This window comes from Suncus etruscus, chromosome 6 (genome assembly GCF_024139225.1).
Source record: "Suncus etruscus isolate mSunEtr1 chromosome 6, mSunEtr1.pri.cur, whole genome shotgun sequence".
In the NCBI taxonomy this organism is placed as follows: domain Eukaryota; kingdom Metazoa; phylum Chordata; class Mammalia; order Eulipotyphla; family Soricidae; genus Suncus; species Suncus etruscus.
The window spans coordinates 38265579-38281617 of NC_064853.1; the positions used below are offsets into that span (position 1 = coordinate 38265579).

Genomic DNA, 16039 nt, shown 5'->3' on the forward strand with positions numbered 1-16039 from the left:
TTACTAGCAGACCAGCATATTTCTTCATATTTTATCTTGTTGGCTGCCAAACTGTTTAGCTTATAGCTAGCAAGCTGTTATCCTTCTTCCCAGATTTTCACTCTACCACCCATGCTGGAAGCAATTTTTCATACGTATGAAAACATACGCAGATGTAAGCTAACAAGAACACTGTCCTAACACACCCAACGTAGAGGCACTGTTGAAATAGTATCTCACCTTTGCAGGTGTGGTATCCGTTTACACTGCCTACAGAGCTTCCTACAGAGAGCGGTATGGAACCTGAGCAAAAGGACAGAGACAAACAGGGCAAGACAAACGTGTTAGGAATACAAACAGGCACAGTATTTATTTTTTGGCACTCACTTTAAGCTCGGGTATTAAGAAGTTAACACAACACAAGACAACATACTCATGGAAAGAGACAATCATTTTAGCTGCCAGGCAACAAAGTGTCACTTGAGGTGTTTTCCTAATCCTTTCTAGAGGAAAGAAATTCAAATTCATTTTTTGCAATTTCAACTTGAATTATCTGGATCCCGTCTTAATTTTGTGAAGCAATTACTGATGAAATTATGAAGTCTGTTAGAATGGTATCTGCTATACTTGAAAGAGAACTTATAATAGTCACCGAAACAACTCCTTCTAATAGTTTCAAAAGGAAGATATTCATACCTTTCCTCTTATGCCTCTCTGCTTCCTTCTCCCCACTAAATAATAAAAATTCTAAAGGTCAATAAATTGGACTCATAAACATTCCCATAATTCTGCTTTTAGCACTTTGGTTCTATTTCATTTTTCCTTTTCTGCAGCACCAGCATTAAACCCAGGGCTAACACATGCAAGGGGAAACATGCTCACTACTGCATTACATTCCTAGCAAGACTTTGGTTCTATTTTTTAAATTTAAATTGGGGGGTGTGTGTTTATGTCATACCCAGTGGTGCTTGGGATTATTCCTGGCTCTGTGCTCAGAAATCACTCCTGGCAGGCTGGGGGTGGGTGGGTGGGAAACCATCTGGGATGCTGGGATTCGAACTACCATCTGTCCTAGTTCAGCTGTGTGCAAGGCTAATGCCCTACTGCTGTGTTATCTCTCTGGCCCTTAAATTTAAATTTTATTATTATTATTATTTTGAGCTGAACCTGGCAATGCTCCAGGGCTTACTCCTGGTTCTGCACTCAGAGATTATTCATGATAGTCTTGGGGGACCATATAAGGTGCTGGGGACTGAACGAGGTTGGTTGGCCATGTGCAAGGTAAGTGTCCTATGTGGTGTACTATTGCTTCAGTTCCCTCTATATTTATTATACAATTTCACCCAATCCTTTCTCATACTGATGCCCATATTCCCAGATTATTCCACATAAAAAGTAAAAATCAAAAAATTCTATGAATGATATAGAAAAATGAAGAAAATTCAAGACAAGATGTTATACAAGCAAACAGTGAAATTTCTCTGTGGAAAGAGTCATGTCTCAGGCTACATAAAGATAGTATTACAAAATAATATTTTTGAGCCATACCCAGAGTTGGCTCAGGGGTTACACTTAACTCTGCACTCAGGAATTATTCCTGTTGGGTTCAGGGGACTAGAAGGGGTATCGGAGATCAAACCCATCTTGGTGGGCCCGGAGAGCTAGCACAGCGACGTTTGCCTTGCAAGCAGCCGATCCAGGACCAAAGGTGGTTGGTTCGAATCCCGGTGTCCCATATGGTCCCCTGTGCCTGCCAGGAGCTATTTCTGAGCAGACAGCCAGGAGTAACCCCTGAGCACCGCCGGGTGTGGCCCAAAAACAAAAACAAAAACAAACAAAAAAACAAACCCATCTTGGTTGGGTACAAAGCTGTACCATAGCTCCAGCCCTTAGTATCCTAAAACGTTTAAATATTAACATTGTACTTTCATTAACAAATGGACCAAGGCAAGTGAAATGGCTCAACAGGCTGAGAATATGTTTTGTTTTCTGGCAAGCATGCGTTTTAATCCCTAGCATTGCATGTGTCCTGAGTACTGATAGGAGTGACTCCCAAAGACTTTGCCTGGTGCAATCCCCAAACCAAGATAAGCATATTTTAAAAAGTAACTTATAGGTCATATTTTACTGTAAGTTGTAACAATCAAAAGAAATTCAATTAGTAATTAGGAGATGGTTTCTACCTAAGACTATCAAAGACTCATGTGAGCTATAAACAGACCTGTCTATCTTCTCTAGGATTTGATGACAATTCTGCTTAATCTCTCAACTAAAGAGGGTTTACTGGGGCAAGGGATAACGCGATGTGTGTGAAAGCACTTTAGAGAACAAAAAGTTACACAAATAAAGAAAGGAGAATATTTGTAATTTTTTTTTTATAGTACTTGACGATATCTTGCATACAATCAACCCCATTTTGATCCTTGGCACCACTATCGTCACCTGAGCTCAGAATCAGGAATGAGCACTGAGTATCACGAGGTGTGGTCCAAAAAAACAAACAACCACTATGAAAACAATGAAAGCAAAAATTCACATATGAGAGCTATCTATGCCAGCGAAACATTTAGTTTTTGTAATAGAAGTCGTTTTTTGTTTTGTTTCTGTGCTATACTTGGTGATGCTCAGGACTTACATTGAGTTCTGCACTTCTAGGGCTGGTTGTGAGACCATGTGGGGTGCTGGAGATTGACTCCAAGTCAGCCATGTACAAGGCAAATCCCCTAACCTGTACTATAGCTTCAGTCCATGTACTAAAAGTTTTATGTGACTTGTTTGAAAAATTACTCTAGTACTTTAAAAAAGTCTTAAAAATCTCTAGCCCAGAGCCATAAAACTATTTTTAATTAGCTAAATATAGCTCTCTACTTCTGTACATAAAATTCTATTGGAACACAGCCATAAACCATTCTATAACTGCTTTTATGCTACAATGACAAAAATGTATAATGTAGGGAGCCAGAGTGATAATATAGCAGGTAGGGTATTCATCTTGCAAGTGGCTGACCCAGATTTGATACCCTGGCATTCCATATGATCCAGGGCACTATCAGGAGTAATTCCTGAGCACAGAACCAGGAGTAACTCTGAGCTCTGCTGGGTAAGCTCCCACTCACCAAAAAAGAATGTGTATTGTGACAGAAACAATATGGCCCACAAGTCAAATATTTACAAATATGGCTTTTGCTGAAACAGTTTGCCAACTCCTGATGTAGTCAAACTAATAACTAACTAAACTTAGAGGTGCTTGCAATAGAAGAACAGCCAATTTCCTGAAATGCCACTTTCTGGGTAGCTTCAAGAGATCATTAGGCTTTAGGATAGCACCAGAAATGGGGCCAGAGCGGTGCCTCTAGAGGTAAGGCGTCTGCTTTGCAAGCACTAGCCTAGGATGGACCTTGGTTCTATCCTCCGGCGTCCCATATGGTCCCCTCAAACCAGGAGTGATTTCTGAGCACACCAGGAGTAACCCCTGAGCATTAGTGGGTGTGGCCCCAAAACAAAAAACATCAGAAAAGTAGTTATTTTCAGGAGGAAAAATAAAAGTGAGTTTTTCCCTTAATACAATAAGAAATTATATGTACATGCAACAATACAGGCTGCCTAAAATTTTTGATTTGTAGTTAGAGATTATTCATCTATCAAGCTATAATCTTTGTATTCATTTTCATGAAGTGTTTCTAGACTACCTACCCTTTCCTAGAAGATATGCTACTATCATAGTTATCCCTTCCAGGGCCTGTCCCAGTGTAACGATGATGCATAGACCAGGGACATAGCTCAAGGGCTAGAGTACAAACCTCTCATGCAGGGAGGCTTGTACTTAATCACTGGCATGGCACTGCATGGTCCCTTAACACAGCTAGGTGAGCCCATGAGCACTGAATAGTGTGGCCCCAGAAAGACAAAAACAAAACAAAAAATCATTAACCATCTTACTCACATATTTCACTTTGCTTTTCTTTAATTATAGAGCCACACTTAACAGTGTCCAGGTGCCCTTTCCTGGCTCTATGATCAGAATGAACTGTATGTGGTGCTGGGAATTCTAATCACCTTACCTCCTGTGTTCTCTCGACCCCCTCCCCCCATTTCAAAGAGAGAAAATCCTCAAATGGTGTTCTATTTTACTTGTTATAACTTGAAAGAATTTTGTAAAGTGGACAGTGACATATTTAAAAAGAAATGTTTTTCCAGATCATGTTAAGGGGAGAACTACTTCATGGAATCTGTTACACTCCCATCTAATCTTTTTTTTTTCGGTTTTTGTGCCACACCCGGTGACAGGGGTTACTCCTGGCTATGTGCTCAGAAATTGCTCCTGGCTTGGGGGACCATATGGGATGTCAGGGATCGGTCTGTCCTGGATCAGCCTCGTGAAAGGCAAATGCCCTATTGCTGCGCTAACTCTCCGGCCCCCCATCTAATCTTAATTCTGACTTTCAATAATTCTGACTTTCAATAAAGGGTCAGAGCAAAAGTCAAAGCCAAGAGAATAAATACTTCAGTTTTAAAGAGCATACACTCACCTGCCTTGGCTTGGGAATCAGGTGCTGTGATCTCCATGATGAGATTTTCTAAAGAAGTGCCTTTGCAGTTGATTTCTTCCACTGAATTTCCCATATTTGTCCAATCATCCAGAAGACTCTGTTTAAATAAAAATAAAATAGCAAAATGTAATATATGGGGACTTTCACTTCCTACGTAGGGATGCCTATTCTAAATTAATCCCTAAAATTTTGATAAGCATTAAAAATCTTGCTAGATTCAGGCATTTCAAGACCTGGATTGAGTTAATGTATAAGCAAATATAGTGGAATACTCAGGATATTTTCATAAATTCTTTGGATTATGACACAGATCCTAGAAATAAAGTGTTAAGATCACTGATGGCATTTAATGTTACAAATGCTACTAAAAAAATACAGAACAGTCAACAGCAGAAGAGGAGACACATTAAGTATGTTGAGTAGGAGAAAAACTTATAGACAACTGTTTGCCTGGTGGACAAAGAAAAAGCATGTATGTAAATAATTAAAAGGGAAGCAGGAGTGATAGTACAGTGGATAGAATGTTTGCTTTGCATGTAGCTTACTAGGGTTTCATCTCTGGCATTCCAATATAGTCTCCTGAGTCCTGCCAGGAATAATTTCTGAGTGCAGAGCCAAAAGAAAACCCTGAGCACTATTGTGTATGGCCTCAAAATCAAAAAGGAACTAAAAGAAATAGAAACCAAGGGCAAAATGAAGAACTAGATATTGGGATGTAGAGAAATACACTTTTTGCAATCTTTCTTTTTTTTTCCCCATTTGTTTTGGGGCCACATCCATCAATGCTCAAGGATCACTCCTAGCTCTGTGCTCAAGGAATTATGTGAGTGAGGGGGATGAACTCAGGTGGGGTGCAAGCAGGGTTATATCTTTTAACTTTAAATTTCAAAGAGAAAGTATCTTGGAACTTTTACTACAATAAAAAGTCATTAGAAAGAAAGGGTAGTTGCTATAAGATAAAGTTTCAGGTTACATCTTCTCTGCCTCTACAATGAACTTCACTGATAATTTTTGTTTCTGTGTGTGAAGCAAGGAAGTTTTTATTGAAACTTATTTAGAAAGGTGTGAGGGGAGCAAGAGAGAGAATTACATGTTTGAAGAGAACACAGGCTTCTCCATAGGGAAAATAGGCAAGCAAAGAAATACCAAACAAAGCAAGCAGGGGATGTTTTTAAGGGAGAACACGGGCTTGAAGAATAGGCTTTACTGAGAGTCTTTTTTTTTTTGCTTTGTTTTGGAACTATATGTGCCAATGCTCAGGGTTAACTCCTGGCTCTGAACTCAGGAGTCACTATTGGTAGTAGTCAGGGGATGATGATGGGATGAACCATGTCCGGCCCTTAAAAATATTTTAAATAGGGGCCGGCGAGGTGGCGCTAGAGGTAAGGTGTCTGCCTTGCAAGCGCTAGCCAAGGATCAGGACCGTGGTTCGATCCCCCGGTGTCCCATATGGTCCCTCCAAGCCAGGGGCAATTTCTGAGCCTTAGCCAGGAGTAACCCCTGAGCATTAAATGTGTGTGGCCCGAAAAACCAAAAAAAAAAAAAAAAAAAATGGGGCCGGGTAGGTGGCGCTGGAGGTAAGGTGTCTGCCTTGCGAGCGCTAGCCAAGGAAGGACCGCGGTTCGATCCCCCGGCGTCCCATATGGTCCCCCCAAGCCAGGGGCGATTTCTGAGCACATAGCCAGGAGTAACCCCTGAGCGTCAAACGGGTGTGGCCCAAAAACCAAAAAAAAAAAAAAAAATATTTTAAAGAGAAATAGTGCCATCTAGTGGACATCATATAAACAACTATTAAGTTTGGCCCAGACTACTTAGCTAGTGAGATTATTGGAGGGAGTAGCACTCCCAGCAGTGCTCGGAACCTTTGCATGCAGAAGGTCGTTGGTTCGAATCCCGGCATCCCCTATGGTCCCCTGAGCCTGCCAGGAGTGAATGGAGCCAGGAGTAACCCCTGAGCGCTGCTTGTTGTGACCCAAAAACCAAAAACCAAAAAAAAAAAAAAGAAAGAAAGAAAAAGAAGATGCTCAAGCTCCTGCATGCAAAGTTTGTATCGTTTGTATCCCAATCCTCTGTGCTATCTCTTTTTTTGGGGGGGGAGGGGGAAGTTGTTTGGGGCCATGCCTCACAGTGCCCAGGGGTTACTCCTGGCAGGTTGGGGACCATATGAATCTGGAAATCAAACCTGAGTTGGCATGTGCAAGGCAAAGGTCTTTTTATTTGGGGGCGGGGGGGTCCACACCCGGCAGTGCTCAGGGGACCATATGGGATGCCGGTATTCGAACCACTGACCTTCTGCATGAAAGGCAAATGCCTCCATGCTATCTCTCCGGCCCCAAGGCAAAGGTCTTATCCACTGTACTATCACTCTGGCCCCCAGTATCTCATATATTTTTATATATATATATATATATGTTGTGACATTGTGGTATTGTGAAATGTTCGAAATACTAAACCCAAGAAACTGTAGAACCTCTCTGCTCAAGGGAATTCCCCACAGCAGATGTTCCAGACATACTTTGTGAAAGCATGAAGTCTCCTTTCATCTGCACACAATAAATCCTGTTTCACTAAAAAAATTAAGATGAATGCCTCATAGTTTCAAGTTTATTTGGCAGATTTAAACAAAATGGTGAGAGGAAATAGAGGTACCAACAGAGGCTAAATCACTGACTCCAACTTTCCCTTTATTTGTTGTTGCAACAGTTATCTACTCAATATCCTAAGTGTTCACCTACTCATCTGCTTAGATATAACTGTCTAAATCTTAGATACTTTATAAGGACATAAGCTTCTCAGGGACTGAACTCTTTTTTGTATGACTCACTTTGAAACGAGGTAGTCAAAGAAACAGGGAAAACTTGATAGATATTAACTCAGGGGTTAGTCCTGCTCTGTTATCAGAATAGTGGTGCTCAGGGGATCATAAGGGATATGGGGGATCAAACCTGGATCAACTCCATATAAGGCAAGCCCTTACTCCACTGTATTATCTCTGTTGCCCCATTTTTTTTTTTTTTTTAAGTTTTGGTGTCTAAATAAGAGCTGTTTTAGGCACAGAGTGATAGCATAGTGGGTAGGGCATGCGGCCAACCTAGGTTAGATCCCCAGCATCCAGGCCTGCCAGGAGTGATTTCTGAGCACAGAGGCAGGAGTACCCTGAGTGCCACCGAATGTGATGCAAAAACCAAACCTCCCCACCAAAAAAGAGCTGTTTTGGTGTTCAGTACTTGAGTGTGAAGTAGTTGGGAATCACACGAAGAGAGCAGCAGAATGTCTATGGTCTATCATCTATTGTAATGAAGATTGATATCCTGAATTTCTCACACCTCTTCCCCACCACAGATGATCATTTCAGTTCCCAAACTGCTTCACCAATCAACACCTGAAGATGCATTTTGTTTCACATACCTTCAGGTGTTCAATCTGCTTTTCCAGCTCTTTAGCACTCGTGAAAGTCTCTGTAAGTGGAACACTGCTTTCAGTTTCCTTCAGCCATTTCTGGAAGTTCCTAACCAGCTTCCGGAATTCATTCAATTGCTCCTGGCAAGATGATGCATCTTCCTCTCTGTCAAAGAGGCATTAAAATTTTTCTTTTAATTCTTTATTTATTGGATTTTTGTGCCACACCCAGCTGTGCTCAATTCTCAGAGATCATATCTGATGGTGCTTGAAGGGAATATATAAAATGACAGGGATCAAACCAGGTCAGCTGTATGCAAGGTAAGTATCTTAAATCCTGTAGTATTAGCCGTTAGTTACTTGCCAATATTAATTAAAATTAGTACAATTCTAGAACTGTGGGCGCCAGTTTTCTCATAGGACAACTCCTTCCCATTATTTTTTTCATAGCATTTTGGCTGACCCACCACAAAAAAGTTAGAACGTGTCCAACCAAGGAATATATTGTCCTTGTTTGGACATCTCTGGGGAAAAGAAGTCTTCAATCTTACTCCCTGCTAAAGTGAAAGTGAGAACAACTGAAGGGAGTAAAGTATTTAGGTATGATGATACAATGGAAAGAATGCTAGCTTTGGATGTCAGTTTTGTTACTTTTTTGGTACTTGCCTAATTTAAATACTAATTTTTTTTAGTAAGATTGACGATGAAAATGAAACTCAGCGAAATAAGATTAAGCAAACCAACAAATAAATCAAGAAAGAGAATACTGGAGTTCAGTTTGGGCAACAGCACTATCTAAGACTCCAAGTCATCTTGGCTCTTCATGTAGCTACAAGGCCCTCAGAACTGAGGAAGAAAAACAAGGTCTTTATCTCCTTCCTTCCATAAATAATGGCTTTCAGCAATAATTATCCTTCAGTCACTATGGTAATCGTTTGCTAAATGGAGACTATATTTGCTACATTTCTAGATTACATGTATAAACCAAGTGAAGTCTTATCAAAATTTTAAACTAAAAAAGTTTTCTTTCTTAATTTGGGGGGTGGTGGCAAACCCGATGGCACTCAGGGGTTCCTCCTGGCTCTGTGCTCAGAAATAGCTCCTGGCTTGGGGGATCATATGAGATGCTAGAGAGCAAATCTGAGTCCGTCCTGGGACAGCCACGTGCAAGGCAAAGACCCTACTGTTGCTCTGCTACCACTCCAGCCCCTGATGTGGTTTTCTAATGGGAAAATCATAGCCTTTCAATAATGACAGATTATCTGAAAGAAGTCAGCTTTGCCATCTATTTTCATGTTTGTCTTACAAGAACACTGACACTCCTTAATAGTCACTTAAATGTGGTCAAAAACTGGTATCAGTATAATCCTTAATTAAGTTTGGCAAGTCTCCTCCAGATTTTCTCTTTATTTCAAAATCCTATAGAGATAATGTTATGGACACATCTAAGCTGCAGATTCAATTTTCTTTTTTTCCTTTCATTCAGAAGGCCTGAGATTTTGACTGTACAGAAAGGAAACAGAGTTCCAGTACTGAAAGAGTAACAAAAAAACTCAGTAAGCATCAAAGTGGGGAGAGAGTGCCTGACAAAGGCCCTTTCCAATATCCTCTGTATGATATGTATTCATCAAGTTCTTTTTTTTTGTTTGTTTTTTTTTGGGGGGGGGCCACACCCGGCGTTGCTCAGGGGTTACTCCTGGCTGTCTGCTCAGAAATAGCTCCTGGCAGGCACGGGGGACCATATGGGACACCGGGATTCGAACCAACCACCTTTGGTCCTGGATCGACTGCTTGCAAGGCAAACGCCATTATGCTATCTCTCCAGGCCCTCATCAGAGTTCTTGATCTAAGTTTTTCTGGTGAAAGAGGAAAACACAATAATGCCACTCATCACCAAGAAAATAATGAACTCCCCAACACACCTTTCTTTGATTGTCTTCTGTAGCTCTGTGAAGTTCTTTCTAAGATTTTGAACTCTTTCCTGATGCTGGGAAAGGTTCAATGCAAAGCCAGAGGAGTTGAGTTCAGTGACCAGATCCTCCAGAGCACCAAGATTTTCCTGTTGGTCTTCCATTTCCAAATTAAGCTCCTGAAAAGCAGAAAAGGATATGTAATAACTGCTCTGATCCTTGTAAATAAATGAACTCTATAAAGAATGGGTAATTTCCAGTACACTGACACACACTATGCTCAATAAATGATGGTACACTACTGTCCTTCTTACCCTTTATTCTGCCAATTTGTCAGATAGATTCTCACCTGAATCTGCTGGAAGAAATGTGTAATATCTTGATCTGGCTGATTTCCAGAGGCCAGCACTCGACTTTTGTTTTCCATGAACTGCTGCAGTTTATCAGAGAGATGTTCAAACATCTCTGCCTGGGGCAGAAGTTTTTTGAGTGAGCTTTCCTTTTCTTGCTGCTGCAGACAGAGCTGCTGGCAGCGCTGGCTCACCTCTGCCAGCTTGCCCTGCAATGCTGCTGCTGTGCTGCTGTCTGCCGACTCCATGAATCGGGTCACCATCTCACGGGTGGCCTCCAAGCTGCTCTTCTGTCGATCAATGTCCTGCTTCAATTTCTGCCATAAAAAACATGTCTGTTAGACTCTGACTCACTTACTCCAGGAAGGCTAAATCATAAACAACTAAGTCTTCAAATACCATCTTTCTCATCTTACATTTTGCACATCTCATTCCACTGAATGACTATGCCACTTTTCCTCAAAATTAATAATGATTTGGAAATTGGGTAGAAATAAATGTGTTTACATATTCTTTTTTAATTTTGGGCAGTGCTCAGGTCTTATGCCTATCTTTGTGCTTGAAGATCACTTCCAGCAGTACTCAGGGAAACCCATGTGGTGCTGGGGATCAAACTCAGATGGGCTACAAGTAAGGGAAATTCCCTATCTTTATATATTCTTTTCATCTTACTCAAAGATGTAATGGAAATGAACCCTTCCCCTGAAACACTTTCAAAATAGTATAATTATGGAACACTTGTGCTAACTCTTTTTGTTTGTTTGTTTGTTTGTTTTTGGGTCACACCCAGCAGTGCTCAGGAGGTATTCCTGGCTCTATGCTCAGAAATCGCTCCTGGCAGGCTCAAGGGACCATATGGGGTGCCGGGATTTGAACCACCAACCTTCTGCATGAGAGGCAAACGCCTTACCTCCATGTTATCTCTCTGGCCCCTTGTGCTAACTCTTGGGGCAGGGTCTTACCATGTTGTTGGCCAAGGCTTCTTGGATGACTCCAGAAGAAAGTGAAGTCACTTGCTCCTCCTCCAGTTTTTTTTCAACTTTTCCGATGGATTGCAATAAGCTATCCAGACTTTCTTGAACACTCTGAGATTGGGCAATTGCCTTCTGTAGCAGAGCAGAGCGGTCAGCCAGGCTGCTGGAGAGGGTCTGAAAATGGCTGAGTATGGAATCTGGAAAATCAATAACAAGAGAATGCATTATGTGTCTTTTTTTTTTTTTTTAAGAAAAGAATGCATTTATACTCTACCTGTTAGCTGGAAAAGTAAGATATTCAGACAGAAAGAATAAATTTAAAGTGAGTTAGTATGAATGATACCTTTTAACTGCCAGAAATTACCGTATTTGCCGGCATATAAGACGATTCTTCAACCCATGAAAAACTTCCTAAAAGTTGGGAGTCATATTATATGCTGGTATACGGCATGCTAAAACTTGTTCCAGCTTCAGGGACGAGTGATCTGCACCCCTCTTACTTTTAAGAAGTAACTTACTTTTAAGACTTTTAGGAAGTTTTTCATGGGTTGAAGGGTCGTCTTGGGGCTGGCGAGGTGGCGCTAGAGGTAAGGTGTCTGCCTTGTAAGTGCTAGCCAAGGAAATATCGCGACTGTGATTCGATCCCCCCGGGGTCCCATATGGTCCCCCCCCCCCACAAGCCAGGGGCAATTTCTGAGCGCTTAGCTAGGAGTAACCCCTGAGCATCAAACGGGTGTGGCCCGAATAACCAAAAAAAAAAAAAAAAAAAAAAAAAAAAAAGGTCATCTTATACGCCGGCAAATACGGTATGTTCCTGCTAAAACTAAATTGTTGAAGACTAACTATACTTAAGATAAATCCTCAAACTTTATGACTTTTAAGACAAAAGGGGGCTGGAAAGAGTACAAGAATTATAGAGCTTGGGGCCAGAGATAGCACAGCGGTGTTTGTCTTGCAAGCAGCCGATCCAGGACCTAAGGTGGTTGGTTCGAACCCTGGTGTCCCATATGGTCCCCCATGCCTGCCAGGAGCTATTTCTGAGCAGATAGCCAGGAATAACCCCTGAGTGCCGTCGGGTATGATCCCCACCCCCGAAAAAAAAAGAATTATAGTGCTTGAGAATGGAGAGAAAGCCTTGCATGTAGCATTTTTGGAATTAATCCCAAGAATCCCAAAAGGTCCCCCTGAGCACTGATAGAAGTAATTCCTGAGTGCAGAAGCAGGAGTAACCCTGAGCCCAGTAGGGTGTGGAACCCTGTGCCCTGCTCTCCAAGCAAGTTTGACTTGACTTGAATGTGGTGAACTGATTTGATTCCTAGCACCACATATGGTCCTCCTGAGCAGAGCCAGCAATACTCTTGAGCACTGCCAGATATGGTCTCAATATGGAATTAAATTCCAGCGCATGTTACATTAATACATTTAAATAAATGCGATCATAAATACTATATTGTACTAGAATATCTCAAAGGAGGAAAATTATTTTCTCCCATCCAAGTACTAACCAGACCTGACTCTGCTTAGCTTCTGAGATCAGACGAAGATTGGGCACGTTCAGGGTGGTATGGCTGTAGACTGGAAAATTATTTTCTATTACTTTGGGGAGGACAGAGGAAAGATAGTCAAGGCTAAACAAAAGAAGTAACCTTTTGGTTACAACTGGAAGTATGAGCAGGATTTCATCATTCATGATGAATATGCGATTAACATTAGCATTTAAGTAATGTGACAAGTTTAGAAATAAAGTAAAAAAGAAGTTACCAGTTAACTTGAGAAACAAAAGAATGTGGATAGAAGGCAGAATAACTAGAACAAAAGACTTGAAGCAGATGGCAAAGGTGCTTCAACTGTCCAAGGGGAAAAATCCATTTAAGAGGGCACTTCTCATATTTATATCCTCACTCCCAAGTTAATATCACAGATTACTTATATAACATCTGATGTATTTTAAAATAGAGGTGCCAATAGGAAACAAGAAAGCATTGTTACTGTTGAAACTTCATACCTGTAGTTTCCTGAACATGCCTGCGGTCTGGGGCTGGCTCTCCTTCAATTTCAATGAGATCATGAGCCACTTTTTTGAGTTTCTCTATAGGCACTTGGTGCTCAGCCATTTGTTCCTGCAACTGCTACTTAGCCATAACAAAAGAAAATGGAAATATTTCAAAAATTAAGGCTAGTTTTCAGAATCTAGAACTACTAAGCATCTTTATAAAATAATTCTCTATTCATGCATGACACAGATAGTATAATAAAGTGTGAGGCAATCAGAGGAAATCGGGTCTTGTCTAAGGCATCTGAACCACTGCCTCAGTGACTAGAATAAGTGTGAGGGAACCAGATCTTCTCAAAATCATCCAAACTTCTTAATGTAAGTATTTCTTTCTTCAGTTTTTGGAGGGTGAAATGGGGGTATTCTAATTCGTGCAGTAAAATAGCCTATGACCTGGCTTACCTTTGTTGTTGCAAGTTGCTGCTGTAGGACTACAGGGTCAGAGGAAACAGTGTCTGAGAGGAGCTTTTCCACACTGGCCTTACAAGTCTGCATCCAGGTCTGTAGGCTGTCAACAGTGCTCTGGAACTGTTGGTATTGACCTAACAACTGGTTCAGGTGAGAGCCCAATCGTGTACACTGTGCCAACAAAAGAGAGATCAGACTTCAGCAATGTCAAAAGTCTCCTAGGCTAAGGGCTAAAAGAAGTCTGGTTTTGTGACTATTGTTTATGATTCTACATAAACTACAATTTATGTATACAGTATATATACTACAGCTTATTCTACATACACTACAAAAACTACAGTTAAAGACAGTATTAGAGCTTTAGACAGAGGGGAGCAACTATCTTCTTGGATGCGATCCTCATTTTTTGACCCACACTCCTTGTCCTCTCATTTGATAGACTGGGAAGATTTATTGAGCTGAGCAACACGTGATGTAAGAAACGCACGTCAGGTTGGAGGCAAAGAAAAGTTTAAAACATTGCCTTTTGGGGCCGGAGAGATAGCATGCCTTGCATGCAGAAGGTCAGTGGTTCGAATCCCAGCATCGCATATCGTTCCCCGAGCCTGCCAGGAGCAACACCTGAGTGCTGCCAGGTGTGACCCAAAAATAAAACAAAACAAACAAACAAACAAGCCATTTTTGGGGGGCTGAAAGGGAGTTATATTAGATATGTTGTCAGAAAGCAAAAGACAGAGAAGCAGAAAGTTTTTTAGTACTGAGAAAGATAAGGACTTATTCTAGATAAACAGAAAAAAATGGGAAAAATGTGTTAGGTTCCATTTTTCTGTGTTAGATAAACAAAAAAAATGTGTTGAGTTCCATTTTTCTGGTACTATATCTTTACAGAACTCTTGTCTGCTGGTCAAAATGTAGGAGATGAGCACTTCTGCCATCGACACTGGAGTGAGACAAACCTTTGATAGATTTGCTAGGATCAGACATTAGACTACACAGTCTGCACCTTTGGAGGAGTTTGAATAGACATCCTGCCTGTGGCCCAGATGATTGCTTAATGTGTTCCTAGTTTTCTGAGTCTCAGAAACCATTGTTTTATCAAAAGTTGAGGAAGCTCTCCCTTACCTTTGAATGAAGAGCTGTATATCTTTCTGTTGCATCCTTCAGTTTTTCCTTTACTAAGGTTCCAGCTATTGATGGTTCTCTGTCTTCCTCAAAGTTAGTTTCTGTGTCCAAGACTTTCTGTCCTGAGATAGTCACAAACCTCAAGTCCCCTTTGTGGGAAATCACATCTTCTGAGAAACTCCCTTGTCGCTTAAGCAGGGTGGGAAGATCTTCAGGGCTGCTGCATCCTTTGTGCATGTTCTCCAGCTCTTTCTCAGAACGCTCCAGCCAGGTTTCAAACTCTTTATGATCCTGCAGAAACTTCTGCAATTCATCCCGCAGTGCCTGTACCTGTTTTAGCTCGACCTCTGACTGGGCCAGGGAAGTCGCATACTGCTCCTTTAGCTTCCTGAGATTCTCCTGCAGTGTTTCTCGTTCTTCAGGTGAAAGGTTGTGGCCATGCTGGTCTAAAAAGGCCTGCGCTGACTGGGTGGCCAAGATGAAATTTTGCTGCTTTGACAGCAATTCCTGGTGATGAGCCTGGCAGAAAATCCCCAAAATCAAAGTCAGTGAGTAGAAAAACCAGAAAAATTTTTCTATGACTATAGCTGAGCTATAGAGATATCTTAAAAGGCCGTTCTCCACTTGCTCAAAAATCACCATTCTTTATCAACCTCTTCCATCTGCTAATGCCAACTGAACTAACACAGACAGGATCTCATAGGTCTTTTTTCTCTTTTTTGGGGGGAGCCACACTTGGTGATGCTCAGGGGTTACTCCTGGCTATGCACTCAGAAATCACTCCTGGCTTGGGGGACTATATGGGACGCCAGGGATTGAACTTAGGTCCATCCTGGGTGAGCCACGTGCAAGGCAAACGCCCTACTGCCGCGCTATAGCTCCAATCCCAGGATCTCATATTTTAAAAGATTTTATAAGGGACCAGAATGATAGCACAGCAGTAGGGCACTTGCCTTGCACACAGCCAACCTAGGATAGACCCAGGTTTGATCCCTGGCATCCCATTTGGTCCACAGAGACTGCCAGGAGCATTTTCTGAGCGCAGAGCCATGAGTAACTCCTGAGCACTGCTGGGTGTGGCCCCAAATCCAAAACCCAAAACAAATAAAAGACCTTATAAGCATTATTTCAGCCAATTACTGTATAATATGTAAGGCAGGCTAAAATATACATATTAAAATGGAAAAAGTTAAAAATCAAAAATATATGTCCAAAGTTATATGAATAGTAATGAAATTAAAGTGACTATAAGCTTGACTCTTCACAAACTTACCACCCTAAGACTGAGAAAAGG

At 41.3% G+C, this 16039-nt stretch overlaps 1 protein-coding gene across 1 annotated transcript in view; it reads right to left on the bottom strand.

Annotated features, from left to right (window-relative positions):
* The window catches only part of MACF1 (microtubule actin crosslinking factor 1), a 413147-nt gene that overhangs the window by 115040 nt on the left and 282068 nt on the right, over positions 1-16039 (bottom strand). The window contains exons 45-53 of the mRNA XM_049774609.1: positions 14746-15264; positions 13618-13794; positions 13168-13291; positions 11151-11359; positions 10188-10505; positions 9851-10017; positions 7938-8094; positions 4509-4626; positions 220-282 (exon numbers count right to left, since the gene is read on the bottom strand). Of these exons, the coding sequence (XP_049630566.1) occupies positions 220-282; positions 4509-4626; positions 7938-8094; positions 9851-10017; positions 10188-10505; positions 11151-11359; positions 13168-13291; positions 13618-13794; positions 14746-15264 (1852 nt within the window). The remainder of the gene's footprint in view (positions 1-219; positions 283-4508; positions 4627-7937; positions 8095-9850; positions 10018-10187; positions 10506-11150; positions 11360-13167; positions 13292-13617; positions 13795-14745; positions 15265-16039) is intronic.